The sequence below is a fragment of the Lepidochelys olivacea genome (assembly GCF_965140295.1).
Source record: "Lepidochelys olivacea isolate rLepOli2 genome assembly, chromosome: 4".
Taxonomy (NCBI): domain Eukaryota; kingdom Metazoa; phylum Chordata; order Testudines; family Cheloniidae; genus Lepidochelys; species Lepidochelys olivacea.
In genome coordinates this window covers 24,523,159-24,544,395 of record NC_140414.1, presented here as the reverse complement: position 1 = coordinate 24,544,395, position 21,237 = coordinate 24,523,159, and the positions used below count along the sequence as shown (strand labels likewise).

Genomic DNA, 21,237 nt, shown 5'->3' with positions numbered 1-21,237 from the left:
ATATACAGTGGAAACACAACAGAAATTATAAATTTTGTGTTGCCAACATTTTCCTTTTTTGATGTTAAAAGTAATGTTATGTTAGGAAATCTCTAAGGATGCACAACAGCCTGAGGTTATGTTCCCTCTTATTAACTCTTCATTCTAAAGTAGGGATCAAAACTAGCTTCTAGATTGTCCCAGAACTATTTTGAAAATCTTGCTTTCACATGAGAGTTTGAGTCTGCATGTTCAAAAGCCCAGGTTATATTCAGACTCAGAAATGATTCACTTGATGTTGACACTTCTTTCAGTTGCCAGTGCCAGTTGTGATGCCACATTACACTGGAAAAACCCAAGTCCCCAGCCCAGAGAGGTTTTCTTTATAACCTTTTGTCTTTTGTCACTCAGTTATTGTGCTACTTTAATATAAGTAGTTCTTTTGAGGACTGTTTCAGGTACTTTGGAGGGCACCATGTATTTCTGAAGTATAGTACTACCTATCCACTAGAGAGAGATCTAGGAATGCAATTGTTTGGGTTTTTTTGCAGGTATATGCTTGTATATACTATTAGGGAGGATTGGAAGCATCAGCAAATTGAAGATCAAACATTTCAATAAGCAAGCCTGAAAAGAAAAGTTGTTTATCAAACTCAAAAAAATAAAATAACCTAAAATTGGCTTGTTAAAGGTTTTCATTTGTACAGTGTGATTAAACTGGTTACATGCTGTTTAGAATGACCAAACCAATGTCAAAATACATCTTTAATGTAGTTTTCTAGGCAGTTTACACATTGGCACCACAGTTTGCTGCCATACAACACACTCTTCTTTCAGGAACAAAGGATTTGTAATATTGAATTGACCTATTAAGTAGCATGATCAAGTAGATAGGTCTCCTGAGTCCCAATCTAGTTCCCTGGGTTCTATTCCCAGCTCTGCCACTGATCATGCTATGTGAGCTTGGCCGAGTTCTCTCTTTGCCTCCATTTCACAGCCCATCTTTTATCTTGTTATAAGCCCTTTTTGGGCATGGACTATGTGTGTAGAATACCCAACATAATGGAGCTTTGATCTTGGTTGGAGCTTGTAAGTGCTACTGTAATACTAATAAATCTGTGATCCATCAGTAGGTGATACTTTAAAAAGTAAATAATATCTTATACACATGATGAATCACTTAGTTGTAAACATGTGGGGGAGAAAGTTCCTTCCTGATCCGTACCATAACTCGATTTGAGTACTATGATGGTACATTGTTTTATCTAGAAATTCTATTGCTGATTAAATTAACTGTTACTTTCTTTTAAAACCAGCTACAATAATTGTGTGTAGACACAGACAACAAGCTGTCTTCAGTGTCTCTGCCCGGGACCTTGCAGACTTGAAGGAGAAAAATAACAAAATCCATCATTAGCTCCTTCTGCTTCTTGTCTCTGTTTCCTCATCTCTCCCTGTAATCATGTCTCCTTTACACTAGTCACTGACTCCAATCTCTTTGAAAGGAATGTGCTCTTAAAATCCATTTCAGTTTGGATGCTGCCCTCTCCTCTCCCCAGAACCTCTGTTACTAATATCTCAAATGGTTCTCCCTGGCTAACTGTCTGGTCCTTGATTTTACCCTTATCCTCTTTGGCCTTTATTAGTGTTGATCACTTCCTTCTCTTGGACATCTCTTTTCCTTTGTTTTCGTGGGCCTCTCCTTTCGTGGTTCTCCGTTAATTCTTCTGACTGCTCTTTCAGCCTTATCTTTGATATGGCTCTTCTCCTTTTGTCTCTGTAGAAGTCTGAGTTCTGCCTATGTTCCCCTCACTTTTTCCTTTGATGACCTCATGTGCATCCACGTTTTGTTACTTCTGTGCTGAATACACATTCCTTTTCTTCTGTCTCATAAACTTATTGGTCTCATGTATCCGACTTTTCAGCTTGTCATATTCTAGGGCGTACTGCTGTGTAAATTCAATCCAGCCATAACTGATCTCTGACCTGCAAATCCATGGATATCTGTGGACCATTTTTTCAGATCGCGGATTGGGTGCAGGTACAAGTTTAATATCTGCGCAGGGCTCTACTGAGCTCCCTATTTTTTCTTAAGCCCTTCTTTTTTCCTTATTTCACCATTTTCTTGTGACATCATCATCCATTTTTTCTCTCAGATATTTTTAATCTGTCGTCTTTGGAATCCTTTCTCCCAGTAGAAATACAAGCTATTGCCAAATGTTGTCACCTTTTATTTACAACCTCTCTAAAATCTGAATCTTCTCTGTCTTGGTGAATAAAACACCTGTCTATACTCCATGATGTCCTGTATCTGGAATCATTGACAACCATTATCAGTCTTCTTCACGCCACCCAGAATGCCACAGCCAAAATGTGTTCGTGTAGGTCAACCAGACCACGTCACTTCATTTTTTTTTATTTTTTTTTTAATCACTCTATTAGTTTTTCCCTTGCCTTCAAGAGCCTGCAAACCTCCAGGCTGGCCTACAGCTTAAATCTGTCTACTGTTGTGTCTTCCCCCTGACCCCATGACTGCTGTTCCTCCCACAGTCTGTCAAGCCCCCCCACCTATCATTGTCCACGATACACTCTATGAAAAGAAAAGAGATTTACCTTTAGCAGCATGAACAGGAATTATAAGGTGACTCCCCTACAGAGGACAAAAGGTGGGCATTGGATCAGCTTCATCTGTCTTAGAAGACACTATTCAATTTCATGAGCTTGTCAGCAGAATGGTAACAAAATTTAAATCTACCATCTGTTTCATTGGAAGAAGCACCTCATCTAGTCTTTTGATATTCTTGGTACTGTTTCTACCAACAAAGTATCCTTACCAATCTTGGAAGGTCTCTGGCAACCAGTGAAATCAGTATATAATAACCCATCATTTCAAAAAAAGCAGACAAATTATATCAAATTCCTTATAAGGGTTTCCTGTGTTTTCATGTGGATCCCTCCTCCTAATTTCTTTGTTGTTTTTACTGCAGATGCCTCTGCAAGATCTGGGTATTTACACTCCACTTGTTTTACCAATAAAATAAAAACCAGCAGGATCTTATTAAAGGGGAAAAGGCAAAATGCCACATTTATTGTGAATACAGAAAGAATCATAGTAAGCAGTTAGTTGTAGCTATAACATTCCATTCAATTTCATATTTATTCACACATTCATTCATACACAAACACACAGGTTCTTCAAGGTTGTTATCATAATTACCAGTCTTAGAGTTGCTCGTGCCAAGCCACTGCCCATGTGGCCTGGACACAAGGAGGGAGCAGGGCCTTGTCAGATGCACATCTGACGCTCCTGGAAGTTGGTTTGCAGAATCAGACCCCAAAGTTCTCAGTTTCTAGAGTCCATTTTTATAGGAATTTATTCCTATGCCAGTCTATGGGAATTGCTTCATCGTGCTGTTGCTGAATCCATCAGCAGATGGCACGTTCCTGATGGCTCCGTGTTGTTCTTCAGTTCTCCCATCCTTGAGGCTGTTTGGTGGATTCCAGTCTGCCCTCCAGGGGTCCTCTGGTTGTTTCCACTTGACACCTTCTTCGGCCGACGGACACTGGATTCTTAGGCTGGCACCTCCCTGATCATTCGGTTATCCGCATCAAGCATCCATCCATATACATCCTCTATCTCTATCTCTATCTTAAATCACAATTGTTAACAAAGCGAGATAGATACAACAAAAGGGCGGGGAGTCTCTGTGTGCTGTTTCTGTTGTTACAAAATATTGCTTTGAGAAAAGACTCTGTCTTAGGATGTACTAACACAATTAGCAGCTTGCAAGTTGCACACACAGAGGGAGAGACACAGTACCAAAAACCAAGAGACCTCTTAATTAATAATATCCTGGAATTTAAACTATGGGGAATCAAACTCATTTGTGTTTTTAATACAGAACTTCTTTAATATGATCTAACACGCTCCTAATGACAGAGAAGGGGAAAAAATTGATTACTTGAGCAGGAAGCTGAGGTTTTGTTTTGTTTTTACTTCCTTGAGTATGAGGATTGCTAACTGTCAAGTGGTCATGGCTAGGTACCAATTTCATCTTGGGGATAAAATTTCACTTTTTATAAAGAATTTTCCTGAAGAGCATCAGAAGTTAGCTAATGTCCTTATTAAAGAGGGACAAAATGGGGTTAAACATGCTCTTATACCAGCATCTTCGATGTCTCGGACACTGCTTCAGGATTAGTATTCTCTTCTATAACTCCTTGAAGATGCATGTGGTTACGTTCTTTTTCTCTTCCCTTTGAAGTGAAATCAGAAACTGAGCGTCTTTCATTTTAGAGAGACAGACTTTTCCATTCTGAAACAAAGTTTTAGAGAAAATGAAAGAGGTGAGATCAACAGCAAGATCTATGGGACTTGGACAGCCTTTTAGAAGGAGAACTCCTACTTCTGCGTTTAGGTACCAAAGACATTTTCATCATGATCTTACTACATTCAAAGAAGATATCAGTATCAATAACGGTGATCGCAGCAGCATCCTTCACAGCAACCTCAATATAGAAAACAATCAGGCAAATCTAAAATGAGACCCAAGAGCAAGTCTGCCTCTTGTTCCTTACTTACTATTTAAACCTCTTGTTTGACATAGAGAGTGAGAGCCACAAACTAATACAGGACACTTGTCTACCCTTTGGAAGCAGTCTGTCCACTGTCACAGCAATTGGCAGAAGATCTTTATGGACAGATGGGTGTTGGATATAATAAAAGAGGGTTACACCATACAGTTTCAGACCCTTCCTCCATAACAACCCCACTCTCCTCCATTTTCAGAGAGTCTTCTGATGAGAGGGTTTTAAGAGCAGGCATTCATTCTCTATTACTTTACAGAACAATAGAGGAAGTTCTAGAAAGTCTTAGTAATCAGGTCTTCTATTAGCATTATTTCCTTGTTACAAAGAAGGATGGAGGTTCCTGCTTAATTTTCACAGATCAAGGATTTGTCAAGTACATTTGAACCGTTCCAGTTCAGGATGGTGACCCTTGTGACAATTATCACCTGTCTAGACCCTCACTCACCTATCTAGAGCATTGGCCAACCAAATCTCAAGGATGCTTATTTCTATACTCACAGAAAATACTTGTAGATTTTCCTTGGGTCAAGAACATTTCCAGTACAGGCCCCTGCCCTTCAGTCTTTCTACTGCACTCAGAGTTTTTACAAAATGTCTTTCTGTCATAGCAGCTTTCTTGAGAAGATGAGGGTTTTTTGTTTTCCCATAGGTAGCTTGTGAAAGCTCAAGAAGAGCTGAACAGAGTCATTCTTTACAGGACTTCATATAAGCTGGTTTTTTGTTTGTTTGTTTTTAATGTGAGTAACTGCAGAGTTAGCGCTGTTGCTGTTCAGCTATTATCTAGATCAGTGTTTCCTGAACTTGGGACACGGCTTGTTCAGGGAAAGCCCCTGGCGGGCCGGGCTTGTTTGTTTACCTGCTGCATCTGCAGGTTCGGCCGATCTCGGCTTCTACTAGCCGTGCTTTGCTGTGCCTGGCCAATGGGGGCTGCGGGAAGCGGCGGCCACTATGTCCCTCGACGCGCGCCGCTTCCCGCAGCCCCCATTGGCCGGGCACAGCAAAGCACGGCCAGTAGAAGCAGTGATCGGCCGAACCTGCAGACATGGCAGGTAAACAAACCGGCCCGGCCCGCCAAGGGCTTTCCCTGAACAAACGGCATCCCAAGTTTGGGAAACACTGATCTAGATGGTTCAGACAGTGTATAGAAGAGAGTTATAGAAATGTTTCATGGAACACATGCTACTAGAGCAGTTGCTACTTATACAGCATGTTTTAGACCTGTTCCTCAAATTGGGATTTGTAAAGTGGCCATGTGGAAGACACAGCTGTTAGGTCTGATGCCCAGTTTGGTAGGGCAGTTATCCAGTCTTCATTTAATTAGGACACTGTGTCCCACCATCTGTTTTTCTTATACTGCTGAACTAACTATTGCAAGAGTGGATATATGCAAAGGATCTATGAAGAAGAAGAAATGAAGGTTACTTACCTGTAGCTGGAGTTCTTTGAGGCGGACTCTACGTATTCACACTCCCCTCTTTTCTTCTTCTTGCCTGTGGACTCTTAGTTAATCTATGCTCTGCAGTAGCGGTATAAGGAACTGAGGTGGCAGTTGCTGCTGCTGCTGCTTCTCCGTTTTTATAGCCTCACCTTCAGAACGTACTTGAACATTAAGGGGAGGCATAAGAGGGGTGCATGAGTGCTCTAGCAGACACTGCTTACAGAAGATTCCACTGTTCTGCTACACTGGTCAGTGCCTGTCCCAAGAGTGTAAATACGAAGAGTCCATCTCAAAGAACTCCAGTGCCAGATAAATAGCCCTTGTTTTGGGCATCTGAATAAAACTTCATTTTCAAAAGGACTGAACACCCAGTACACCACTTATATTCAAGGGGAAAATCAGAGCATGGTTATTTAGATGCCTAGAAAATAGAGAAAATGGCTTGATTTTCAGATGTGTAGTGTACCTGAAGTTCTCATTAGTGTCAGTGGGAGGTGTACGTGTTTAGCAACTTTGAATAATGAGGCCATAAGTGTCTGAGTTTAGGCATCAAAACTGGAAGACTTTGACATTTCTAGTTTTCCTTTTGCAGAGCTTACAAACTACTGCAAGTAATAGGCATCCTCCTCACTTTTGTCCTCCCTCAGACCTCACTGCTGCTGCAAAGAGAAGAGGTCTACCCCTTCTTTGCTAGCTTCCATTTTTCTTGGGTCCTCCTTTCTCGTGAATAACTGTAGTGCCTGTCTCTTCCCAAAGTGCTGCATCGTGAAGCTAATGTGATACTTGAGTTTCAGTACTTCTGTTTTATTGCTGCCTAGAGTTCCGAATAGCAGAAGAGAAACAGAAAAAAGCATTGGCAAGTTAAAAAACTGTGTCAGAGTGAAAGTTCTGAGCAGTGTTAAAGATAGTGGAGCAGGCTCAGGAACACAACCCTCCATTGGCTTCACTCATATTTAGAAAGCTAACTTTGCAACCATAAGGGGTAAAAATTTAACTTTTTAAAAAAAAATGGGTGTTCAGATTCTTCGTAAGTTGACAAAATTGGTTTGCTTATTCACCGGGACAGACGGATTTGTCACGCCCTGATCTAACAAAATGTGTTGAATTCAAAAACTTCTGTTCAATTGTGTGCTAAATTCCTAATGGTAAAAGAGATTTGGTTGCAAGTGAAAAACTGCAACAGATATTACCACATTACAAAATCTGTTTTCTCTTGTCTTTAGGTGTTTGGAAATGCTCCTCCAAGTACAATGACAGAAAAATTCTCTGACCTCCTACAGTTTACTACACAAGTGTCACGATTGATGGTGACAGAAATTCGACGGAGAGCATCAAATAAGTCCACAGGTAGTGCATGGGGTGACAGACTGGGCCTAGTAAAGTGTGTGTTGTGCATTCCAGTGAAGTCAGTAATGTGCCAATGAGCTCTCTTCTGTGAGAGCTGTATGGATGCTTATAAAATGAATATTGGGAGGGTGCAGCATGTATTTATAGGTTTTTACACTCAGATATGTTATCTCTAAAAGCATTTCTAAAGCACCGTAGCTAATTATTATCACAAGATAATAGCAAGTTCATTCCAAAATAAGACAAAAATCCTCAGACATAGAAAAATGTTGCCATGCTTCTCTTCTGCTCTGTTTGATAAATGGCTTTGCATGGAGGTGAATCTTATATTGTACCTTGAATATGGGAAGTCTTGAGCTCTTCTTGCTTTCCTCTGAGAGTTGCCTAGCAGGCGATTCACAGCTGAGAAGACTCTGCTTCTGTCTTCTAATAGCGTTACCATGTGTTATCTGCTAAGGCTCATTTGTGTCTCTGGTGGTACTGAGGAGTGGCGGCAGCACAGAGAGAAAAGATCCTGTCCTTTCAATGTTTTAAGGATGAGGACCAGTATCTCAGTTTGGATCTGGTGGTGAATGAAGAGAGAGTGCAGAGTGCTGACATTAAATGCTCTTATGGTCTGTTCCATTTATGAAGTGGGGTGTTGTGTGTTGGACCAGCTGCAGTTTCCTTCTGTTTCTCAGGTAGACTGAGTTACAGTAATCCACTCCAAATGGCTAAGTGCAACAGGATTCCAAGGTTGTGTATTAAGAAAAATGTGGAATTAGAGAGAATCCAAAGGAGAGCAATGAAAATAAGTAGTTTAGAAACCTGACCTATAAGGTAAGGTTTTTAAAAAAACAAAAACAAAAAAAACTAGGCATACCTAGACTTGAGAAAAGAAGACAGCCTTCAAATAGGTTAAGGGCTGTTATAAAGAGGATGGTCCATTGAATCACTGAATCATAGGGTTGGAAGGGACCTCAGGAGATCATCTAGTCCAACCTCCTGCTTGAAGCAGGACCAATCCCCAATTTTTGCCCCAGATCCCTAAATGGCCCCCTCCAGGATTGAACTCACAACCCTGGGTTTAGCAGGCTAATGCTCAAACCACGGAGCTATCCTTCCCCCCGTGTATGATATGTTATTCTCTATGTCCACTGAAGGTAGGACAAGAATTAATGTGCAGCAAGGGATATTTAGGTTACATAGAAAGATTTTCCTAAAAACTGTAAGGGTAGTTAAGTACTTGAATAGATTACCAAGGGATGTTGAGGAATCCCTGTCATTGTAGGTTTTTAAGAACATGTTTGGCAAACACCTGCCACAGATGTTTAAGATTTGCTTGGTCTTGCCTCAGCATGTAGGGGTTGGACTTGAACTGCTTTCCAATCCTAAATTTCCAAGATTCTATGAGTTTTGATGAGTCTGGTACTTCAGTGGACGTTATGCATGTTTATCTTGAGAGAATTTGGTTTGTAAACACGCTTGTAGATCAATAAAAGCTGTTAGTTGTATATTATTGTATATGTTATGTAAAAATCTATACACTTTGAGGTATGAGAAGAAATGATTTTAAGAGAAATTTGGTGCCTTAAAAGGGAGGGGAGTGTGTGCGCGTGTTTTGAGTAAAACTCTGTACTAACCTTGCCTTTAGTTAATTGAAATTGCTTTATCTGTTTTTATAAAAGTTCTGAACAATTGTCTCTATAAATGGAACTTGGCTTATTTGCATGCTATTTGGTTTGTAGATTTTGTATCCAGTATTTAATGCTGACTTTTCATAGACAATACAGAATGCTATGGTGCATCAGCAAACTAACACTGAACTACACTAATAACTAAATTTTGCACATAGTGAACAAACAAAAAATGCATCACAGGTAGTAGAGAAAGTACCTCACTACAGTGTATAAAAATAATGAATTCTTAGGAGACCTCACAATACCAGTCTGTTTATTACTATCTTGCGCAAAGCGGAGACAGACATTATTTTAAATGAATTATAAAATGCATGGATTAGTAAAGCGCACTTATGACGTACTGTATTTCTTGCTTTTGGTGGGCTCTGATCAACCATGCTAAGTCATGGTTTTATATTCTCATTTCAATTTTGTATTTGGGGAAGTTCTTTATGGAATAGACTTTGATCTGAAATCTGTCACGTAGTATTTATTTAACTAAAGACAATACAGCTAAGCTCTGCCAGAATTACTACATCAGTAAAATCCTGTTATTTAATGTTACTTTAAATCTAGAGATTGTGAGTTGTGGTTAAGGGTTTTAGAAGAACCATCACCTTTTGTTGACACTTTCAATGCATATTTTTGATGTTAAAAATTTATGTAAATAGAATTAATGTGCAACGGTAGGGGTGCCTCTAAAAGCACTCCACTTCGTATTTTCTCTACTCAGTTTTGATGGTCAGTTGCCAGTAAATGTGGAAAAATTTTATCCATGGACAATGGATTACTAGTTCCTTCTTTACAAGTGTTAAAATGAACAGGGAGGTCAGAGTAGGGAAGGCTGCATGAAAAAATAATTTAAAAAATTCGTTAACTAGAATCCTTTGTGTAATGTTGATACACCATTTACATCCACATGCAAAATCTTTCTAGCCACACTGAGAACACATTTACTTTCCTCCATTATTTACTATTGTTTTTAAATTGCTGCAGTTTAGTAGTGAACAGGTTAAGAATTGGTTTGTTGAAGGACTGCTGTGACCCTTTTTCTCTTGACTTTCAGTGTATGTAGACTGTAAATGAAAAGATTTGGTTTTGAAGATTGAGGAGTCTGTTTTTGTTTTTTTTAAAGTAGTGTATATGTATCACTTGGATTCTTGCCAATTACTTCCTTTACTTTATACCCTTGCAGGAGGTGTAGAAATGTATAATTATTAAGTATATTAGATCTACAAGTCGATTGATTGACTTGTGTATAGTTCTAAAAGTTAGGTGCAGATGCCTAAATGCATAGAGCAGATGTGAAAATAAATCTTTCTCTTTGTGTAAAATAATTATTTAAATGGAAAATTTCAGTCGTCTTACATGTCTCTTTTTCACCAGCCCTGGATCAAGTAAGACTTGTGGCTATTTTAGCAACAAGAAGAAAGTCAAGGAAAGTGTGGGCCCCTTACTGAATGGGGGAGGCAACCTAGTGACAGAGGATGTGGAAAAAGCTAATGTACTCAATGTTTTGCCTCTGTCTTCACGAACAAGGTCAGCTCCCAGACCACTGCACTGGGCAGCACAGCATGGGGAGGAGGTGACCAGCCCTCTGTGGAGAAAGAAGTGGTTCGGGACTATTTAGAAAAGCTGGACGTGCATAAGTCCATGGGGCCGGATGCGTTGCATCCGAGAGTGCTAAAGGAGTTGATGGATGTGATTGCAGAGCCATTGGCCATTATCTTTGAAAACTCATGGCAATCCGGGGAAGTCCCGGATGACTGGAAAAAGGCTAATGTAGTGCCCATCTTTAAAAAAGGGAAGAAGGAGGATCCTGGGAACTACAGGCCAGTCAGCCTCACCTCAGTCCCTGGAAAAATCATGGAGCAGATCCTCAAGGAATCAATTCTGAAGCACTTAGAGGAGAGGAAAGTGATCAGGAACAGTCAGCATGGATTCACCAAGGGCAAGTCATTCCTGACTAATCTAATTGCCTTCTATGACGAGATAACTGGCTCTGTGGATGAGGGGAAAGCGGTGGACGCGTTGTTCCTTGACTTTAGCAAAGCTTTTGACACTGTCTCCCACAGTATTCTTGCCAGCAAGTTAAAGTAGTATGGGCTGGATGAATGGACTATAAGGTGGATAGAAAGCTGGCTAGATCGTCGGGCTCAACGGGTAGTGATCAATGGCTCCATGTCTAGTTGGCAGCCGGTATCAAGCGGAGTGCCCCAAGGGTTGGTCCTGGGGCTGGTTTTGTTCAATATCTTCATAAATGATCTGGAGGATGGCGTGGATTGCACCCTCAGCAAGTTTGCAGATGACACTAAACTGGGAGGAGTGGTAGATAGGCTGGAGGGTAGGGATAGGATATAGAGGGACCTAGACAAATTAGAGGATTGGGCCAAAAGAAATCTGATGAGGTTCAACAAGGACACGTGCAGAGTCCTGCACCTAGGATGGAAGAACCCCATGCATCACTACAGACTAGGGACTGAATGGCTCAGCAGCAGTTCTGCAGAAAAGGACCTCGGGGTTACAGTGGACGAGAAGTTGGATATGAGTCAACAGCGTGCCCTTGTTGCCAAGAAGGCCAATGGCATTTTGGGATGTATAAGTAGGGGCATTGCCAGCAGATTGGGGGACGTGATCGTTCCCCTCTATTCGACACTGGTGAGGCCTCATCTGGAGTACTGTGTCCAGTTTTGGGCCCCATGCTACAAGAAGGATGTGGAAAAATTTGGAAAGAGTCCAGCGGAGGGCAACAAAAATGATTAGGGGACTGGAACACATGAGTTATGAGGAGAGGCTGAGGGAACTGGGATTGTTTCGTCTACGGAAGAGAAGAATGAGGGGGGATTTGATAGCTGCTTTCAACTACCTGAAAGAGGGTTCCAAAGAGGATGGCTCTAGACTGTTGTTGGTGGTAGCTGATGACAGAATAAGGAGTAGTGGTCTCAAGTTGCATGGGGGAGATTTAGGTTGGCTATTAGGAAAAACTTTTTCACTATGAGGGTGGTGAAACACTGGAATGCGTTCCCTAGGGAGGTGGTGGAATCTCCTTCCTTAGATATTTTTAAGGTCAGGCTTGACAAAGGCCTGGCTGGGATGATTTAATTGGGGATCGGTCCTGCTTTGAGCAGGTGGTTGGACTAGATGACCTCCTGAGGTCCCTTCCAACCCTGATACTCTATGATTCTATGACTTACCAATTCGGTTTTGTTCACCAATAGCCACAGACAAAAGATTGCTGACGTGACACGTTTAAAAAATTGAAACCCCCCCCTCCCCTCCCCATTCTTACTCCTAAGATCATGGATGGAGGCTTCTGTGTGTGTGTGTTCTGTGCTCTTCATTCTTCTTTAACCTTCACTTTCAAAGAAATCTAGAAAAATAAGTCTTGTCTTTTTATTTTTATTTCTTGGAAGCCTCTGTTGAATTCCCTGAAGATGGATCCACTGCACTATTTTTAAGGAGGTGTGCACGTTCCTCCCAATACAGTAATTTCAGATTGGATCAATCTTGTTGCTTGAGCTACTACAGTAACTCCTCATTAACATTGTAGTTATGTTCCTGTAAAATGCGACTTTAAGCAAAACGATGTTAAGCGAATCCAATTTCCCCATAAAAATTAATGTAAATAGGGGAGGTTACACACACACACAGACACGCACACACACACAATATAAGCTTTAAACAAACAATCTAATACTGTACACAGTGATGACGATCGTGAAGCTTGGTTGAGGTGGTGGAGTCAGAGAGTGGGATATTTCCCAGGGAATGCCTTACTGCTAAATGATGAACTAGCAATTGGCTCAGCCCTCAAGGATTAACTTGTTGTTAATGTAGCCTCACACTCTACAAGGCAGCACAAATGGAGGGAGGGGAGACAGCATGGCAGACAGAGACAGCAACACACACCGTGCGTGTGTGTGTTTAGTGTGTGTGTGAGAGAGAGAGATGCGCATTTTCCCGCTCTTAGGTATACTATCTTGTTAAGTTTATCAGCAAGCTGAGACCAGCAGCTGCTGCCAGGAAACTCCCTCTGTCCTGAGCCCTGTCCTGTCGTGTGTGTCCCCTGTTCTATGGAGATGGGGTAAGTGGGGTGCAGGAGCAGGGGGGAGGGGGACACCCTGACATTATCCCCCCTCTGCTACCAGCCTCCCCCTTCTCTCCCCCCCCCCCCCCCGCAAACAGGAGGCTCTTGAGAGCAGCTTCAAGGCAGAGGGCAGGAGCAGCACATGGCAGTGGGGGGAGGGACAGCTGAACTGCTGGCAATTGATAGCCTGCTGGGCGGCTGCTGCACAGGGAACTTAGAGGAGCAGGGAGCTGATCAGGGGGCTGCCGGTCCACCATGGTTCCAAGCCCGCACCAGCTAGCTGCAATGGACTGCTCTTCCTGCAAGCGGTGGACAAAGCAGGCAGCTGCAAAACAATGTTATAAGGGAGCATTGTGCAACTTTAAACAAGCATGTTCTCTAATTGATCAGCAACTTAATAGCGCTAACTGGGACAACTTTAAGTGAGAAGTTACAGTATTTGGAAGCAAGACAAGGTGGATGAGGGAGTGTCTTTTGGTGCTTCTGTTGGTGAGAGAGACATGCTTTCCAGCTTATACAGAGTTCTTCAGGTCTGGAAAACTTACTCAAGGCAGGTCTAAACTTAAAATGCTGCACTGGTGAAGCTGCAGCACTTCAATGAAGATGCTCCTATGCCAATGGGAGAGAGCTGTCCGATCAGTGTACACCTCTACCCCGATATAACGCGATCCGATATAACACGAATTCAGATATAACGCAGTAAAGCAAAAATGGTTTTCTGTCTTGTCTACAACATTGTTTTTCAAACTGGGGGTTGCGACCCAGTTATGAGGGGGGTTGCAAGCCGCAAGGCCAGCATGTGGCCGCAAGTTGCGAGCCCCAACCCTGCGCCAGGCTGTGAGCCCTGACTGCGACGCATGGCTGCAAACCCCGACCCCTGTGTGGAGCTGCGGGGCTACGAGCCCTGACCCCGGCGTGTAGCTGTGAGTCCCGACCCTGACCCCTGTGCCGGGCTGCAAGCCCTGACCCCGACAGGGACGTGCGGCTGCGAGCCCCGACCCCAGGCTTGATGTGAAGGATGACATCAGACACGCCCTTTCTAAAACAAAACCAAGAATAAAACTTCTTGTGTGAAATACTGTATTTATAATGGAAATGGTCGAGGCCAAAGCAAGTTTGATATAACACAGTTTCACCTATAACACGGTAGGATTTTTTGGCTCCTGAGGACCACATTATATTGGGGTAGAGGTGTAGTTAATCCACCTCCACAAGAGGTGGTAGAAGCTCACCAGTTGACATAGCGCTGTCTACAGGGCGGGGATTAAGGTAAGTATAACTAGGTTGCTCGGGATGTGTGGATTTTTCACACCCATGAGCGAAGTATTACTGACATAGGTGTCAGATTTCAGAGTAGCAGCTGTGTTAGTCTGTATTCGCGAAGTATACGCCAGACCTCAGGATGTCACAGCTAAATACAAGGTGGAACAGATTGTTTACCATAAATAGTTAACAAATATTTCAAGGGACCATTCAAGATGAAGTAGCCTGTTAATACCCCTCTAGTCATAGGGAAGAAAAGGAGGGGGGGCAAAGCTGCTGGGGTTATAGTTATATAGGTTATAGATGGTTGTAATAAGCCATAAATCCAGTGTCTCCATTCTGCCCATGATTTTTATTATCTAGCGAAATTATGAATTGAAGTTCCCAGGCTCGTCCTTTGAAAGTGTTGTGCAGGTTTCCTCTGAAGATGAGGACTGATAGGTCTGATATAGTGATTGCTTTGTGAAAAGTGTTCACCCACAGGTGATGTGGTGTTTTTCTCTCTCATCATTTTTATCGTCTGTCCAGAGGATGAAAATGTCATTGATGTATATCACATAAATCATTGGATTCATGGTGCATTTGTGGTGTACCTCATCCAGTGCACTAAATGCCCCAATAGCAGCTACATGGGTGAAACCAGACAATCACTACACTCTCGAATGTACTCACACTGGAAAATTCAGAATTTAACTTAAATTCTGTGTGGTGCTTGTAAAGAAGATCCACTTTCCATGCTGCATGTGTTCACGTAGTTGGCCTTGCTTTTTTTCAACAGAAGCTGCAAGTCGTGCCATAGTCCAGTTCCTGGAGATCAATCAAAGTGAAGAAGCCAGTAGAGGTTGGATGCTGCTCACTACAATAAATTTACTAGCTTCATCCGGTCAGGTTAGTTCTTCTTTATGATAATGAAAACCAAAGCAGGAAGAATGTTTTAACCAAAATAATGTTTTCAGGATTGCAGCATTTCTCATTAAATAGCACATGTGAAAAGGGGCCCTGGGAACATCGAACAGTGTCCTAATTCCAAAGCTTACAGGTCATAAAGTCCTTTACATCTCCTTCCTATATTGAGGTTTAATTTTATTATAGTGTCTCTGGAGTGATGCTGTAATGAATTGAAGTTGCCTAAAAAAAGTCCCCTGGCACTGAAATTTATGTCTTTTCTTAGCTCACAGTAAAATAATTTTTAGGTAAAGAAGTAATAAATCAGAAGTGGCTTAAGAGAAATTTCACAGAGTCTAAAAAGTGCTTTTTGCACCTTAAAATCATTTTAAAACTGGAATAACTCAAAAATTCTTTACTTTAGAAGCAAAAACGAAACAAATTCTTGTGACCAGGTATTGATGATGATCTCTTTGGGGGTCTAGATTTGGTTAAAGATATAAATAACCGTGAATTTTTTTAAAATTATTTTCTGTTAATGCATCATTTATTGAATTAATGTCATTTTCTGTGAAAGTTTTAAAATATTCACTGAATAGTTGGTAAACAAATTTCAACCTATAAGTTGTTCGTGAAGTGTTCGTTTCCCTGCTAATTATTTGTGGTAGTGCATAACTAATCCTCTAAGGGCTTGTTTGGACAGAGTTAGTTTGCTGCAAGTGGGGGTGTAAATCTGCAGCACACTAACTGTCCATGTGGACCCTGCTTCTGCACAGTAAAAGTTCTTCCTTGTGCTTTAACCTACTCTTGTTTCAAATGGAAGTAGGTCAAAGAGCACTAGGGAACTTCTAGTGCTTATGGACCCTGCTAGTGCAGGTAGCTGGTTCTTGGTCCACTAATATTTTGAGGATTTACACCCCAGCTTTCCATGCACTAACTCACCCTCTATGCAAGTTGTAAATCACGTGGTGGTGTTTATTCTCCATGACTGGATAAACTGAGGTAAGGTCTACACTACACACTTCGGTATACCGGTGTCACTCAGGGGTGTGGAAAAAACCACACTCTGGAGTGGAGTAGTTATACCAACCTTAACCTCCTGTGTAGACAGCTCTGTGTCAGCAGGAAAGCTTTTCCCACCAACCTAACTGCCACCTCGGAGTAAGCAAGCCGATGGGAGAGCTCTCTCCCGTTGGCTAAGAGCGTCTTCATCAAAGTGGTGCAGCTTTGTAGTGTAGACCTATATAGAGACAATTAATATAGAAGAAAATACATTTCTGGTAAGATTAGTTTGGAAAAAATCTTTTATATTTTGAAACCTTTGGAATTTGGGAATATTTTCACTGATAAATCAGCAGTCTGAACACTCAGAAACAATTAATAATTTGGTCCCATGAATAACAGTGGAGTGAACTCCTTGTGCTTACTAGGAAAAATATATGTAAATCTTTTTCGTTATCTAACCACCTATAATGGGGAATGTGTATTTTGAAAAACAATAGTTAGGAATATTTGAGAAGAATAGAATGATCTTTGCTACCAAACTAAGATCTCACTGTGAAGATGAAAGAAAAGTCTGTACGAACATGCAAGAACCTAAGATATCCGTAACAGATATTAGTCTTTGAGATGCTGATGGCACCTTGACCAACTGTTCTTGTCTCTTATCCTTATTCTATATCCTTCCATACTCTTGAATTGTGTATGATCATTAAATTTGTTAATTCTAAGTTGGGTATTTAAGGGCTATCTGCATTCAGTATGCTGATTCCTGCAGAGCATGTGGAATTTGATTTTGTCCCAAATGGATATCTTTGCAGGCTACTTGGAGCATCTTAAAAGACAAAGAATTTGGGAATAAATAGTACCCCATTCATGGAGGCCACACTATATAAAGAGATAGTGAAGTCAAAGGCAACCATGAGCTGTATTACTGTGGCTCTGCTGGCTGGCCTTCTGACACACTGGACAATTGCATGCTGTCTTCTCTCTGCTCCCTGATTATCTGTTCATGTATCTTACCAAATCATCCTACCTACTTTACAAATAATACCAGACCCCACCTCCCAACTTTTCCATTCTCCTCCAGATGTTTTCACATTTTCTTCCACGCTGTTCTGTATGCATGAAACAACGTAAAGCCAATACCTTCTCCTTCCAATCCAATCACACTTCCATGATGACTGCAAGAAATATCCAACTGATGAGGTCTAGATTGAGGGCCTGAGGGGATTGCTGATCTTTACATTATTTTAAAAAGCTTTATAGTTTGTAATTGCTAAGATCTATCAAGCTGATGTAAATTATGCTTTTATCGTTGTTGTTTTTGTCCTCCATTCTCTCTTACTGTTTGTTACATTGTTGTCTTGTCTTGTGGTAGGAATTGTCTTCCTCTGTGTAAAGTAATGACTCTAATCCTAATTGAAGCATTTATGTGCTATTGTCATATGAATAATTAATGGTTATTTTATTACTGTTGATATATTTAGACCTTTCTCTGAGTGTTGTCTTGTTTTTCCTCTATTTTTTTTTTTCCTGTTTTGAAAATGTTGAAGAATACATCATTCATCGGTACAGCAGTTTGGATGCTTGTTAAATTTATAGGAAGGAAAACGTCAAAGTTTTATGCAAGCTTCTATCTCTGTGACTTCCGTTAAAGGCAATAATTTGCATAATTAAATCATTCTTTCAAACAATACAGAATACCTTGAATTTAAAAGAAAATTATGTTGTATTTTAAAAAAATTCACTGTTACAGTATGGGGAAATGTTACTGGCTTTTCTGTTTTTCAGAAAACAGTGGACTGCATGACGACGATGTCGGTGCCTTCCACGCTTGTTAAATGTCTATATCTGTTTTTTGACCTTCCACATGTGCCTGAGGTAGTTGGAGGAGCGCAGAATGAGCTACCTCTAGCAGAGCGCCGAACGTTACTACAGAAAGTCTTTGTACAGGTAAAAAGAAAATATAGGTGTTGAGTATGTAGACAGACGTTTTTCTCTTTTTTTTTTTTTTTTTTTTTAAGAAGGGGCGGTATGAAAAATGGAAAGAGGTGGCTTTATCTGGTATCTCCAGAAATTGCTGTTGATCTGAGCCAGTGACTTCATACATGGAAGTTTTTTTGTCTCTGTTTGTTAACAGAGACAGCTGGCTGTTAGCAAAATGAATTTCCCTGCCAGCAGAGTTGAGATTGAGTACTTTTTTTCTCAGAAAATATTTTGTCTTCACAAATGAGTGTAGTACTTGAACTGGGCTGCTTAAGAGGGATGACATGCAGACCACTTCCTCCTCCTCCTCTCCCTACCTCCCCCCTCCCCCCCCCGTCGTGTCTTATGTCTTTAGCCATGACAGTCATTTGAGTAAGTACAGTAAAAATCAGCAGCACTGATATTAATTAGAAGATTATTTAAAAACATGCCACCTTTATTTCTAATAGGGAAATAAATCACCTTTGTGTGGCAGGAAAGGGAAGTCACTATTGTGGCTTTCCTGAATGACTTAATTTAAGTCCTTTTCAGCAGAACAGAACGAATCAGTCAACTTATTGCAGTTTTAGTCTGTGTACTTGACTTGGAATTTAACTTCACCGCTTTAACTGAAACCCCCCCCACAAAATAATAAGAATAAAGAAATAAAGATGGATTTTACCGCCGCATTTTATATAGCTCATACAATTATCTTCACTCTGTTTGTCAATGGAAGGAAGAGGGTAGACGGCATATTTTTTTAACCTTAGAAAGGGTTGTATTATGTTAGTTTATAATCAGATGCTGATAGACAATTATATGTCAGTTGATATATCTGTTCTAGCTCCGGTGTTCTTTTGTGCAAGGTGCTGTGCTCCCTCAACTCCTTTTGGCACACAGTACAATTTAGGTTTGGCATTATGGGTTTAAATATCTGACTAGATACATTAAACACAATACATTTTTATTGGTAATAAATTTTGAGTAATTAAAAATGTTTAGACTTGCACATAATGAACAAATGTTCCTGGAATATCAACTTTTTGGTGTGCTGTTCTTTATGAATGACACTTTGAATAAAAGGAAGAAATCCTAGAGAAGCTAGGGTCCTGTACCTTTATGGAAGAAAAAACTGACTGAGTCACTTGGTAGTCTGTTTGTAAAGAGAAAGCTAACTTCCCATTTGAAAGAGTTGGAAATATCATGAATGCACCTTTGGCTGTTTCTCTGTCTTGTAAAAGGTTTTTTTTTTGATGAGGCTTCATCTTCCGAGTGATCTTTTCAAATTTTAGCCTTTGTCAGTTTGGCCATACATAAATATATTTGAGGCCACACTGAAACCAGTAAGCCATTGTGGCTTTAGACAGTGTCTCATGAATGTTCTATGTGTTGACAGAATAACTTCATTCTCTTGAGTCATAGATTGTTCTTATTCTTTCACTTGGTGATAGGCTTTGGTTATTATAGACTTATAACACCCTGCTATAATTCAGAGAGTTTACACTTGACAAAACGAATATCTTGTCTCATTCATGAAGTCTGAAAATTCAGAGCAATTCCTATTCCTCACTCAAGTTACTACAATTAAAAACAAGCGAAGGTTCTTTGAGTGTGGTACTCATTACTTATTAACAACCAATTTGTTGGTTGAATTTAGATTTATTCTTCCTCCTAAAAATGATGTCTCTTACTTGTCTTCAGACTTCTTGTTGTGAGTACCTTTTCTTTTGGCTTCTTTCTTTCACTTCGACCAGTCCACATTTCTCATGTTAAGAAAATTTAATAAACTCTTCATTTGGTCAAAATAACCTATATGCTTCTAAGCAAAATGCATACCCATGGTACTCTTTGCATGTTGTACCTATTTGTTGTGTTTCTGGAAGGCCCCTGAGATCTCTTCATTCTGTCAAAGCTAGATGTTGATATCATTTTTCAACATTTATATTGTAGTGTCTCGAGGTTTCAGTCAACTTAGGGCCCCATTGTACAAGGCAAAGTACAACATGGGTATGTCTTCAGTGCAGAGTTAGCCTGGGCTTTTATTTGAGTGCTGCCCAACCCCCTCCTATCCATTCTTGAAAACCTCTTTCCTGAATTCAAATAGCACTTTCTATCCAGACTAGCTGGCATGACTGGGGTATGAGTTAGAGCCTGGGTTCTGCTTTCATTTGGGCTGGTAATCTACCCACTTTCCAGTGAGGACACAGGCTTACATAACTCAAATGCTGATGGTTCTCTGTTGCCTTCCTATAATTCACCCCATGTGCCCAGAAGAACAGAACAAGTTCTCCCACAGGTTGTTGTGAAAGAATGGTAGAGCGTCTCACTTACTGCAGCACTAAAGAACCATGTGATATGGCCCCAGAAGTCCTAGTAACACATACAAGGTAGCACAGCAACTCAAGTAGGGCTTTGCAGTGTGGCTGCTCACTCCTGGGCAAGGCTAACTCAAGTGCTCAGGCCTGGGTGTTGATTATCCAAGTTAATTCTGCACTGAAGACAGCCATATTAAGTAACCTTACTTGCCCCAATGATTTGCCTGCTCTTCGTTTGGCCAAGGAGGCATGGATGCTGCTCTTCCCATCCCATCCAATCAGTGCTCTTCATGCATTAGAAAGCATTAGGGTGGTTAGCTTGTTAACACCTCTATTCCTGTTGCAAGAGTTGAACATGCTATCTAGGGAACAATTCTGTCTCTGGCAGACAGTGCATTAATGGAGCATATTTAGGACTCAAACTCTGATCCCTACATGGCAGCATAAAACACTTAAAGTAGTCTGCTAGTTTAGCCCTATTCATTACGTTTTAATGGGCCTGAGGGGTGGAATAACCATGAACATTTGAAGACCAAATCTTAGTCTTATTTAACATGGATGAAGGTAATTAAGGCTATTCAGGAAGTAATATGCAAGGTAAAGAACTGCACATTACTTTGCTAATGAACATAACAGTTCTAATTGGATGATCTTTTTTTTTATCAGTTTGTGTAAAAGTACTAATGAACAGAGTTCTGCTGTTAAATA

General features: G+C 40.8%; 1 protein-coding gene across 2 annotated transcripts in view; it reads left to right on the top strand.

Moving 5' to 3' along the window:
- Positions 1-21,237, top strand: part of WDFY3 (WD repeat and FYVE domain containing 3) — a 261,096-nt gene that overhangs the window by 62,877 nt on the left and 176,982 nt on the right. For both annotated transcript variants that reach the window (XM_084627016.1, XM_084627015.1), the window contains 3 exons: positions 7,231-7,354; positions 15,141-15,250; positions 18,041-18,202. In XM_084627016.1, the coding sequence (XP_084483142.1) occupies positions 7,231-7,354; positions 15,141-15,250; positions 18,041-18,202 (396 nt within the window). The remainder of the gene's footprint in view (positions 1-7,230; positions 7,355-15,140; positions 15,251-18,040; positions 18,203-21,237) is intronic.